The 12,699-nt window shown below is 50.4% G+C and overlaps 1 protein-coding gene across 1 annotated transcript in view; it reads left to right on the forward strand.

Moving 5' to 3' along the window:
- The window catches only part of KIAA1549L (KIAA1549 like), a 1,247,838-nt gene that overhangs the window by 760,109 nt on the left and 475,030 nt on the right, over window positions 1-12,699 (forward strand). Inside the window, 1 exon segment of the mRNA XM_075325616.1 lies at window positions 6,139-6,314. Coding sequence (XP_075181731.1) covers window positions 6,139-6,314 — 176 coding nt within the window.

A 12,699-nucleotide genomic window follows, 5' to 3' on the forward strand; every position in this document is an offset into this window, starting at 1 on the left:
TAAACCAGAATTCTGAGCACCGCTGCAGCAAGGAGGGAGCACGCTTGGATCCGTGCCCTTGGTGTTGCTTGTTAGCCTGTGACCTTTTTCGTGGCACCATCTTCACTGTTTGGACCCTGTAGTGTGGAACTATTCGGGTCCTGCTCACCCGTATGGCTAACGGAGTGAGCTTGCTCTCAGGGTTCACGCTCGGTATTTTCTGGACTGTATTTGGGAAAAGTCCTATCCCATCGGTGCGCTAGTACCCCGATTTTGGAGCGGGTGAGGGATGAATCTTGAAGACTTCCCCCCCTTCGGGTAAATTACCAGGATGCTTGAAGCTACTTGCTGGCCTAGGGTCCGCGTACCCCGTCGTGCCCTGGACCCTGCCCGGAGATGGCTCAAGGCCGCCGGCTGCCCTCCTCGGCAGATCCGTGCCCCTTGACACGATCCCCTGCGACCGGGGTTCCAGCTCCTACCAGGCCCAGACCAACGTCTGCCACCTAGTAGACTAAAGGAGCCCTGCTCCTCACACAACTCCTTCTCTTTCCTCTCTCTTTCTACTGCTTAACTGACACTTTTTCACTTTCCCCTACCAACCCCCCAAGTGGGCGGCCCTATTCCCTTCAGGCCCCCCAATGGTGTGTCTGGTGGGTGTGGTGCAAAGTTTTTCTAGGATTTTGACTGGCTCTGATCTTAGCAACACCAAAGAACAGGGATCCGTAACCAAGGAGGATGCGGATACTGTGCAGAAGGGCAGATTGCACAATATCCTGCGACGACCTGATTGGCCAGGGCGTCACTCAGGCTCTGCTGCAAGAGTGGGCCAAGGGTCATGCGACTGTGACCTGATCTTGTGATCGGGTTATAGCTATGAAGCTGACGGCGGGCGCTGCAGAGGAGAGTGAGGGGTTAATCCCCCCATCTCCTCCATTGTCAGCCTGGGCATATATCGCACTGCACTGGGATAACATCCGAGTGCAGTCCGATGTTTCTTTCACACCCATTCACTTGTTTGGGTGCCAGTGATATGGCTCTAGCAGAAAATAGCAGCAAGCTGCAATTTTTTCCTCAGTCCCTTTAGAAATCACTGATCTGAGCCGCAGCATTGTCTAACATGGGGCCGAGTGCAATGCGAGATTTTCTCGCATTGCACTCGTCCGAGTTATATGCTCGTGTGAGTGTACCCTAACAGTGCAGTCATCTGCTGAGAGTCCCCTATACGAATAATTAGGGTGCGGCACCATAGTTGTAATCAGGGTTACTGGTTAGGGGCCCACTCAGATTTTTTGCCCGCCCTGAGCTGAGCCCCTAGCTACGCCTCTGCCTCTCACACAATGGGCAGCTGAAGACTGATCCTTTCAATGGAGATGATAATTTGTCACTGATTCACAGGAGCATAACTATCATGGCTGTGGGGTATGCAGTCACTCCAGGGTCTCTGAGTCTACGAACTGTTGGACCATGTGAGATGAACAGTAATTTAAAGATCCATGATAGTTGGGGCCCATGTTGGAGATAATGTGTGATGCCCTGACAAAATCAGGTTGTCACAGAAGACTGCATCCATCTTCCAGATGCAGGATTCCCTCCTCCTTGGCCTTCCAACACAACCCCACACAGGTAACTGAAGTGCGCCTTTTTCTGGACTGTTGACCCGTGAAACGCTGAAATTTTTCAGACCACTGCCATCTTGGCCTCCATTTTTGGCGCCAAAAACAACAACCTCACCATCTTCATCCCCGAAAAGAGCACAAGTCTGGAGCTCCGCCCACCTTCCTATGAACGCAGCCGGAACCCGGTGATCTCCAGAGCAGGAAGTCGCAAAGGACAGTGGGTCCCGCGAGACTGTTGTTGAAAACCAAGGGGAAAGCACCGGAAATTTGTCGGCGCCTGATGGTGATGACGGAGCCATGGCTCCTGCAGCAGTGCAAGATGACGGGGAAGCAGCAGGACCCGCTCCGGTCGCAGGAGCGGTGGACCCTGCGGTCCCAGCGGTACGCAAGTTATGCCGATTTCCCTACTTTACGTGCCCGGTGCCGCCTTGCTGCCCCAGTATGATGGCTGACCTGATGCCCTGCAGGTATTTAAGAAAAAGATATGTACTGTTCTCTATTTGTATGCAATGACTGGCAAGCGCATCTGTGGTACTCGGATAGCTGACAGGCGCAGCTGAGCAGGAGGTGGAAACATGGACTGATGAGGATCGGGCTGCAGTACCTATCATATAACTGCAAATAGCCTTTGAAACCTGCACAGAAGCGGAGCTGAAGATGCAATTTACAACTGCAGGCAGCGTCCCCAGGACGGCATTAGAGACTATGCCCTGAGGCTACAAACCGCCCTGCGTACCCTAAAGCTAATAGACTCTATCAATGAACCAGAGAGGCCTGCTGACATTGCACCAATACACACACCTAGATTCGCACCTGAACCCATGCCACGCCTCCGTAGGTCTCTACCTACAGTACCCATCACGAGGAGTGAGGAACCCGTAGATAGTACAACAAACACTACAGGGCCTAGGAGAGAACTTAGGGCTGAGGAGGTCTACACACCCTAACCTAGTCCAGCCACCACTGAGATACAGGGAGTGAGTGATGCTTGTATGTACTTGTATATAGTAATGTATGTATATAGGCAAATTGTAAATGCCAATTAACTGTGTACCTCACCTGATTCATCTACATGAGAAGGCGCAACAGGTAGCGGTACCCGGCTACCCCCTTTCCCTGTTTTAACCCTGTTGTTGATGGACCATGGCCTCAGGACTGGAAGAGGCCACCCAAAGACTTTCTTGGGTTATTGTGCATACCCCCCATTTGCCTTTTTGTTTCTCTTACCACCAGGACTGTAACACCCACTGGAGAGGACTGGTAGGAGGAAGGGCCTGCGGTAGAGTCGGCAGAGGCCCAGCCACTAACAAAACCGGTGGCTAACCTCCAGGCCAGAGGGTTCTGGACTTTGGGACTCTTTGGGGTGGACTGGTGGGAAAGGGACTGTTACGTAACGTTCAAGAAATGTGCCTCCCTGTAAAAGGATGAAATGTTTAAAGTTTTATATGTTATTGTTTTACCCTTTTTGCGTTTTACAGAAGCAGAAAAAAAAATAAAAACCGGTGCCGGACAGCCCGAGGACGGGCTGTGTTCTACCAAGGGGGAGTGTGATGCCTGACAAAATCAGGTTGTCACAGAAGACTGCATCCATCTTCCAGATGCACAGCATTCCCTCCTCCTTGGCCTTCCAACACAACCCCACACAGGTACATACACCAGCCACAAAAGCCTAGTCACCCCCCCAGGACAATAGGGACACACCAGTGGGCGGGGCCAGGCAGATGTTGATGCCCACTTAGGGGTTCTGAAGTGTCAAGGGGAGGGAACAAACTGTTGAGTTGTGGAGACAGATAAGCTTGGTGAGTGAGAGGAGTGAAGTGGTAGTTGGAGGTTGTAGCTCCCAGACTACCTGAGCTCACTAGGTGGCAGACGGCAGAGCAGGGCCACAGGCGACGGAGATCCGGTCGCGGGAGACCTTGGGTGGACCGGGGCAGGGTTGTAGCCCGCTAGTGCCGACAACGGGGATCCGGTCCGGAGGGCGTGCAGTCGGGGTACTTGGACACTAGGGCGAGGACAGCTGCAAGCACCTTTCCAATTAACCAGCAGGGGACAAGATTCCAAGTCTTGTCCCACTGACAGCCCAGACAGAGTGAGACGGAAGCCCAACGTGGGGGGATAGGGCATCTGCAAGTGCCTGTTAAAATCCCAAGGGTCAGATGTCGCGGGCCACAGTTCCCACAGAAAAGTCACCGGGAGTGGACTCTTCCCGTTTCATGTGAACAAGTCAACACACAAGACAACAACATAAAAGTGCAAGAGGAAGGGCCCATGTCCTGTCTACCGGTGTACGGGACCTGAGCACACCCCTCCGGAGGCTACCGACTTCTGGCACTCGGTTTACTATCTGGACTCTGTGACTTTATTCAAAATAGTGAGTACACCGGTATCATCCGGTCCAGCCCTGCAGACTGCGTCCCAGCGTTCCACCTATACCTGGGCCCCGGGACTACACCTCCCCTACCTGTGGAAGGGATACCATCCTGCTGCCCCACTCCATCAGCCCCGGGCACCCCATACCAAGGCAGCAGTGGTGTCACCAACAATTACCGCAACCCACGAGTGGTGTCACTGACAAACTCTCCCCTGTAAATAACCCCCCTTTCTCAGTTTTGGGCGACGGACGGCTGTGCGAGCCAGGGTCCGGCTGCCACTCGAGCCACAGCAACCGCCCGGATTCGAACGTCTCGAGCAGCCCCCCTGCCGTGGTCTGTCCCCCGCCCGCAACAAATGCGTTGGGGCTCATGAGCTTTCAGTTATGCCTGTGGTGATTCACATTTAGCATATCACATCTTATTGCCTATAACTCCATGAAAAATATATATGTTTATTAATCAGTTATTTATGGTCAATTCTGTACAAATATAAATAAGATAAATTGTGTGCTATTAATGAAGGATGAGCTCCACGAGGCAGCCAGTCGGTTGTGTAGTAAGGTTGGTTGCTTCTTGCACAATGAATGTTCTGTGCTCCACCATTATGTTTATGGTATTGATTTCACAATTGTCTTCTTTTTGACTGTGTTTTGTTTACACATCAGCAGTGATTATTAAAGAAATGTAAATTGACAGACAGACTGTTAAGGGTGCTTTACACGCTGCGACATCACCCGCCCCCATCGTTCGTGCGACATTTGGTGATCGCTGCCGTAGCGAACATTATCGCTATGGCAGCGTCACACGCACATACCTTTTCAGCGATGTCGCTGTGACCGCTGAACAATCACTCCATCAAGGGGGAGGTGCGTTCTTGTCATAGCGACGTCACTGCGGCGTCACTAAGCGGCCGCCCAATAGCAGAGGAGGGGCGGAGATGATCGTCCGGAATATCCCGCCCACCTCCTCCCTTCCTCCTTTCCGGTGGACACAGGTAAGGAGATGTTCGTCGTTCCTGCGGTGTCACACATAGCGATGTGTGCTGCCACAGAAACGACAAACAACATCGTACCTGCAGCAGCAATGATATTATGAAAAGGAGCGACGTGTCAACGATCAACGATTTTTGACGCTTTTGCGATCGTTGTTGGTTGCTCCTTAGTGTCACACGCTGCGATGTCGCTAACGGCGCCGGATGTGCGTCACTAACGACGTGACCCCGACGATATATCATTAGCAATGTCGCAGCATGTAAAGCACCCTTTATGCTTGATTTATTGACTATTACTGACAAAGTAGCTTGGTTATTTGTCAAGTTTAGTATTCTGACAGCGCAAATTACATAACGATACAGAATTGAATGTGATGTATTGTGATGGCGGTTGTCCTTTCCTTAAATATTCTAATGGAACTCTGGGTTACTAGAGAGGAGACACTATTTGGCAGCCTCAACTATTAGCAATCATTTTTAGAGAACCCCCTTTTACATCCCACTCTTTCAATCTGGACCCCATCCTGCCTCTTATAGCAGCCACGCAAGCTTGTTACCCTTTCACTGAAGTCTGCAAGACTTATACAAACATCTGCGTTAGTGAAAAAGAAAACCTTTCAAAAGCATCTAGTCCTCGATAAATAAGTGGAAATCTGTTACATAGACAACCTATTGATTTCAATGGGAACTGTTTAACATCAGGTTTCCCTGTGGTGGCGCTATGGGAAACTTAGAGACTAAAAGTACAAAAACATTGCCCAAAGTGGAGAGCCCCTCTAACCGCGACTTATTAGCTCCACTGTCACCCGTTTCCAATGTTCTAGTGTCCACTTTTCATACTTTTTTGCAAACCGGAGCCCACGCTTCTTATGACGATATTGAAGTTGAACCTGAAAGTCAAACGTACAAAACATTGTTACCCTTTTGCTCATCAGTGTAAATGTCTAATAGTATCAGGCAACAGAGAAGTGCGGTGTAGTTGAGAGTGGTGATAGCTCTCGTTGGCTCTCTTTTTCCCCCAGCCCCCAGCAGTGATAGAGGCTCATTTATGTAGATGGATCTCACCTTTTGTCGTATTGAGGTTACCAGCAATGAACACTTGTATCCCCTGAGAGATCACAATGAGGCCATGATGATTCGTTATGTATAGAGTATAGAAATGTCCCATTTTCTTTTACAGCCGGTTCAAGGTTTTGATTATGCGAAGCAGCACTTGGGACAGCAAGGAGGGGACGAGGAGATGCTCCCTGTTACCCAGGAGACTGTGGTGCCATCTATCAACTTATCCCAAGAAAGGGACAGCACAAAGGACGGCAGCACTGAGAAGATGCTCACGTCTTCAGATAAGAGGATGAGGTGTGATCCAAAAATCACTTGCTAGGATTTACCCTTGTATATCCTTTCCCTGTACACCCATTGTTGGGACCATACATTGCCTTTTCTAGTATTTCTTAGATATAATGTGAATTTTCTCTAATAGAACAGCTCCTTCTTCAGACCAAATGTTATGTGACACCATTTCAGATCCACTTTAAGTTATTTTGAGACGACCACCTCCCTTTAAGACCATTAGTCTGCAATTTTGAGTTGTCATCTTAATGAGGTCTCATTGCATCTTTGTCTGGGAAAGTTTGGTGATCCCAGTGTTAGCTGGTCTCACAGGGGTTGTGAGGCTATGTGTCCACGTTGCTTTTTACCTGCTTTTTTGCTGCTTTTTCAACTGCAGCATTTAATGCCAAAATAGATGTGTTCTGCTTTTCAAGCAAAGTCTATGGGAATTTGGGTTTCTTGTGCCCACTATGCAGTTCAAACTGCAGGCTTTTTCTGGCAGAAATTTGGTCAAAAACTCTGCTTTGCAGTTCAAAACGCCAATGGCAAAAACAATTGACATGTCAATTGTTTTTGCCATTTGGGTTTTGCACTGCAAAGCTGAGTTTTTGTCCAAAGTTCTGCCACAAAAAGGCTGAAGTTTGAACTGCATAGTGGGCACAAGAAACCCAAATTCCCATAGACTTTGCTTGAAAAGCAGAAGACATCTATTTTGGCATTAAACGCTGCAGTTGAAAAAGCAGCAAAAAAGCAGGTAAAAAGCAGGTAAAAAGCAACGTGGACACATAGCCTTACCCAGCTTTCATGGATCCGTGCCACCACGCTGTTATACCCCCTGCTCTGCTCTCTGCTGTAGTGTCTATAATGGTTGTCACCCAGCTTTCCCAGAAATAGATATATCTTACAAATGTGTGAATTATATATTTCACAACTAATTAGAAGAGGATCATGCAAGGAGTGCATTATTATAGGTGAGGATCAAGCCCCTTTTAACTTTTCCGGATGCCTCCTCTCGTTGTACAGATGGCTGGCTGTATTTTTGAGCGCAGAACAGCGCTAGGACTTTGTGACATCAGGCGCAGTTGTGCCCCATGAGAAGCTCAGTTCTGCTGTATCTTCATGGAGAGGAGAGCACTTGTTAGGCTGCATTCACACATCCGGTTTGAGCCGTGCGGCTCAATCCGGCTGTGAAACCTATGCAACGGATGCGGTGAAACCTATGCAACGGATGCGGTGAAAACACCGCATCCTTTGCATAAGTTTTTTACATGCGGCCTGTCCGTTTTTTGCCGCTTGTGGCATGCTACTGAGCATGTGCAGTGGCAAAAATCACATGCGGCGGCCGGATGCAGTGTTTGCCGCATCGCGCCGCATCTGGCATCCATAGGGATGCATTGGGAAAAGCGCCGCATCGGCTGGATGCGGCGCGATGCGTTTGTTTTTGCCGCACAAAAAAACGTGCCAGGCAACGTTCCATCCGGCCGCTGCATCGGCTTAATCTGCCGCATGCGGCAAAAACCGAACCGAACGCAAGGCCATGCGGCACAATGCGGCACTAATTAAAGTCTATGCAGGAAAAACGCAACCGGCAGCAAAAAAAAACAGTTGCGGTTTTCCTGCAAAGTACCGGATTGTGCCTCATAGCAAAAACCGGATGTGTGAAAGCAGCCTTATTAACGCATGAGGTGCAGGGTAATGAGATGTGTTAGGCTGTATTATGTGCCTGTAAGGGGCTTCACTAGGATATATCATTACACTTTATCACCAGACTCCTGGCGATCCTGAGAATAAGGGATGTGATGCTGTTTAGTAATGCATCCCTCCTGTGCCCAGTGCCCCCTGCCGCCTGCTGGGCAGCCATGCCACTTTCTTGCTGGTCCCTGTACATCTGGGTGTTTGGAAGTCGTTGTGCAGGGAAACAACAGTGAAGGAGACTAGGTTCTTAAACATCACCGCATCCCCTGTATTCTCAGGGTGGTGGGACAGCAGGCAGATGAAGTGATTACATTTCCAAGTGAAGTTACATCATTTTATAAGATGGAAAACCCCTTCCATTATGCACCCAATACAGGTTTCACACTAGAACTACCGCATGTTTCATAATATCTATAACTACCATTAGGGGTCATTTTGACCCCCATTCAAAAGTACTGACTCTAGAGTAAAAATAACTTTTTTGTTGCCAACAAATTAAAGATCATTTATTTTAACTTAGTAGGAACAGTGTTAAGATCAAGTAAAGCAGTTTAAACGCATTTTCCTTTCACATGGTTGTAATGAGGGGCCAGGGGCGCCTCTGGCCTTGTAGTCGTGGCCTTTGTAAATTCAAGGCTCTCCCCTGACTCCATCACTACTTCAAGGTCGGGAGATGACTCGGTGGGGCAGAGTGTGGTGGTGCAACGATCATCCGGCGCAAAAACACGCTTCAGGCAGGGTTCAATGCAAATAAACGACATGTTTTATTTTCACACTTCTTCTCCCAAAAACAGTGCAGTTATGGATACCGGGTACACTTGCTTGAGCTGGGGGACAACCTGCTCTGACGCTCCCTCTGGTGGGGTGTGACCGGTTACTCCACTTCGCCGGGCTCCGACTAACAGCTACCCACAGGCCGGACCCACACGGACTGCTTCACTTGCTGAGGTTTCGTCTCCTCCTGTCTTCTCCGGCGTCCCCGATCAAATCAGCTCCCACACTCTGCCCCCTTGCTGTTCACTCACTCCTCCCGGGTCCAACTGCACTTTCTACCCTGCACACACTTTTTATCTTCCCCTGGTTTCTGCCGGCTCCTCCTCTTTCCCTGTGGCGACAGCCGTCCCACCCGGCCACTAGGGGGTGCCCTAACACAATACAATAACAGTAAAACACTTTTATTAAAACAACATTAACATTTCAATGACTATGTTTCTTTTGTAGGGGTCTGCCCACCCACTACACACCTCCCCTCTTAAAACCCGAGCCTCCCGGCACGGCTCCCACATAAAATAACACACATATTTAAAACTACGAACCAGTTCAGCGCCCGGAGTTCAACTGGGAGCTCCCGGTCTTTGGTGGCGCCCGGAGGCTGAGCAGCGCTCCCGGTCTTTGGTGATGCCCGGAGACTTGGTAGCGCTCCCGGTCTTTGGTGTGCCCGGAGGCCAACGTGGCACTCCCGGTCTTGGTCGTTTAAACAAGAGAACCACAACACTTAAACAGCACTTCTCCCTTTCGGCAACGCGGAGGAGCCCCTGGCTCAGTCCAGCCACAGACTCCCTCCGGACTTAACATAACTTCTGCCGGTCAAACAACAACACCGGTCTTCGCACGCGCCGTTCAGGACGCTTTACGTTGGAGGCCAGGCTCGCTTCCACTCGGCCCTCTGTGCCTGAATGTAGTCGGACAGGGACTGCCCGGGCTGTCGACGTAACCTCCGAAAAGGTTCAGGAGCAACGGTGGCCTCGGATGTCGCGATCTCTTCATTCCCCGGCGGGGGTGATGGGGTCGCTCCCCGGGGTGGCTGAGGCACGTCCAGAACAATCAACGGTTGGTTGGTTATGCTCTGGTTGACCGCCAGCACCGCCGGGGTCTCTCTTTCCGGGCCAGGAGTCAGTCCGGGCATCATCTCCGGAGCCACCGCTAGGGTACGTCGGGGGTGAGAGGCTTCAGCCAGCACCGATCTTGCCTGGGTCCGCCGCCGGCTTTGATGTTCCTCCCACTCTATCTCCTGTTGCCATTGAGCGGCTTCTCGTGGGGTCGGCATTCTGGTCACGCCGACCGCGAAGAGGCCGCGGCTTCCTGCCTCAGGTAAGAACTGGACTTTTTCGCCCGGATAGAGTGTGTGGAGGCGCTGTGGCAGACCTTCCACATCCAGATGAACCCGGTTGTAAAAGTAGTCGTCTCCGGTTGTCTCTTCCCGGATAAAGCCGTAGCCCTCTTGTTGATTGAACTTTACCACTATACCAGTGGTGAACTGTAGCGCCAGCTCTTCGCCTCGGGGACCGGCCATCATCTCCCGGGCGATGGTCTCTGCAAGCAGCCGCTCCCGGACGGGGTCTGGTACCGGAGACGGAGCCCTTGAGTGAGGTATGGTAGATGGCTGGACGGGGTCCCAGAAAAAACCCCAGGGATCTTGTTCCAGCTTCTGGGCGATTTCTTCTGCCGGAGCCTGCACGGGGACGGCTGGTGCTGCGGCCGCAGGCAGGGGTGTCTCCAGGACGGGATAGGAGATCCCCAGGGGCCGATTCCCCACTGGTAACTGGGTGGCGTAGGTCGCCCGTACTTCAGTAGTAGTGCCTCCCGTCGCAGCGTCCCAGGTGGTTAGCCAGGTCACCTTAGCCGGACGTTCTGATCCTCCTGACGCGGCCGGGATATCGAGAGGGGACGCTTCTGTAGCAGCATGTTTGGGACGCCCTCGGCCCAGGTTAGCGCGGGCCATAGCGGTCACTATTTCCTGCTGTTGTCCGGAGGTCTCCATCTCGTGAGCTTGCGGCTTCTCTAGTAATGGCGGCGGGGTCAGTGGAGAAGGAAGTGGAGGCGAGCTTATTTTTCCCGCTCTTGAGCAGACTCCACCCCCAATCTCCCACATCATATCGACCCCTCCGCGGCGGTTCTTCTTTTCCTTCAAAACACCGCCCACTGTACATGTTCTTCTGCGTGCCCTGGGACTGGCACCTCCCCTCTTTGGGCGGAGTACTCCGAACTTCTTTTTCGGCACCGGCCAGCCCCAGGCTCTTCTTTTGGCGCCAACTTTTGGCGCCCTTTCTTCGTCTTCACTGACGACGGCCAACTTGCCGCCATCTTGTGCCCGGTCCAACGCTGCAGGCACTGTATCTTCTTCCCACCAGGGGACTGGAAATCTTCTCTCATAGTCCGGATCCTGTGCCCCAGGCACCACTTGATCTCCGGCTTCTTGGGTCCCTGGCAGGGAATTCGCATCCTGCCGACTACGCCACATGTAATGAGGGGCCAGGGGCGCCTCTGGGCTTGTAGTCGTGGCCTTTGTAAATTCAAGGCTCTCCCCTGACTCCATCACTACTTCAAGGTCGGGAGATGACTCGGTGGGGCAGAGTGTGGTGGTGCAACGATCATCCGGCGCAAAAACACGCTTCAGGCAGGGTTCAATGCAAATAAACGACATGTTTTATTTTCACACTTCTTCTCCCAAAAACAGTGCAGTTATGGATACCGGGTACACTTGCTTGAGCTGGGGGACAACCTGCTCTGACGCTCCCTCTGGTGGGGTGTGACCGGTTACTCCACTTCGCCGGGCTCCCACTAACAGCTACCCACAGGCCGGACCCACACCGGCTGCTTCACTTGCTGAGGTTTCGTCTCCTCCTGTCTTCTCCGGCGTCCCCGATCAAATCAGCTCCCACACTCTGCCCCCTTGCTGTTCACTCACTCCTCCCGGGCCCAACTGTACTTTCTACCCTGCACACACTTTTTATCTTCCCCTGGTTTCTGCCGGCTCCTCCTCTTTCCCTGTGGCGACAGCCGTCCCACCCGGCCACTAGGGGGTGCCCTAACACAATACAATAACAGTAAAACACTTTTATTAAAACAACATTAACATTTCAATGACTATGTTTCTTTTGTAGGGGTCTGCCCACCCACTACATGGTCATAGCATGCGGTGTCCAACAGTTAACACAAACATCTTCAATATCGTCAATTATATCACTGTTACTGCTTGAATCTGATTCTTCGGAAATATCACGAGGAAAATATTCTTCATCAGACTCTGAGTCTATTTGTTCCTGATTTTCTTCTTCTGACTCATTTTCAGATAAATTCTGAAGATATTTCAAAATTTCATCACTTGTGAGACCCCTCTGCTTACTCATGCTTCAAATATACTTCGCAAAAAGGGACTTGTAAGATTGCAGAAGTAATAAAACGACACTGTACAAACATGCAGAGTTGTAGCTTCAACTGTAATGTTTGCTACTGAAGTGCAGGCAGAAATCGCTACAAGAGACATGGAACATGGATCAGACAAGTTTAGACAAAACAAAATGCTGAATCATCCCTGATATGCAAAGATACAATTACACTCTACAACTAGGGAGAAGCACTGTGATTTTCTGTACTCTGTAATATTAGGTGACTTGCCTACTACTACTTTTATGTATGGGGTCAAATTGACCCCTTCAGTACTTATAGGTATGAATTGTAAAATCTGGGCCCCTGAAAAAGTTACAATTAATTTTTGTGTCCTAAAATATACACTACCATGAATAAATAAAAGTCACAAAAGCTCAGAACTCATTTGTTAAAATTTTAGAAATTATAAGAAAAAGAAATAGCAAAAGGATCAAAATGACCCCTCCGGTAGTGCTAGTGTAAAAGAATATGTAGATGTAGCACAGTCAGAATCACAATGTAAAATTCTCCACAGTAAAGTAATACATCCAATAAAAGAACAATTGTG

The sequence above is a fragment of the Anomaloglossus baeobatrachus genome, chromosome 10 (genome assembly GCF_048569485.1).
Source record: "Anomaloglossus baeobatrachus isolate aAnoBae1 chromosome 10, aAnoBae1.hap1, whole genome shotgun sequence".
In the NCBI taxonomy this organism is placed as follows: domain Eukaryota; kingdom Metazoa; phylum Chordata; class Amphibia; order Anura; family Aromobatidae; genus Anomaloglossus; species Anomaloglossus baeobatrachus.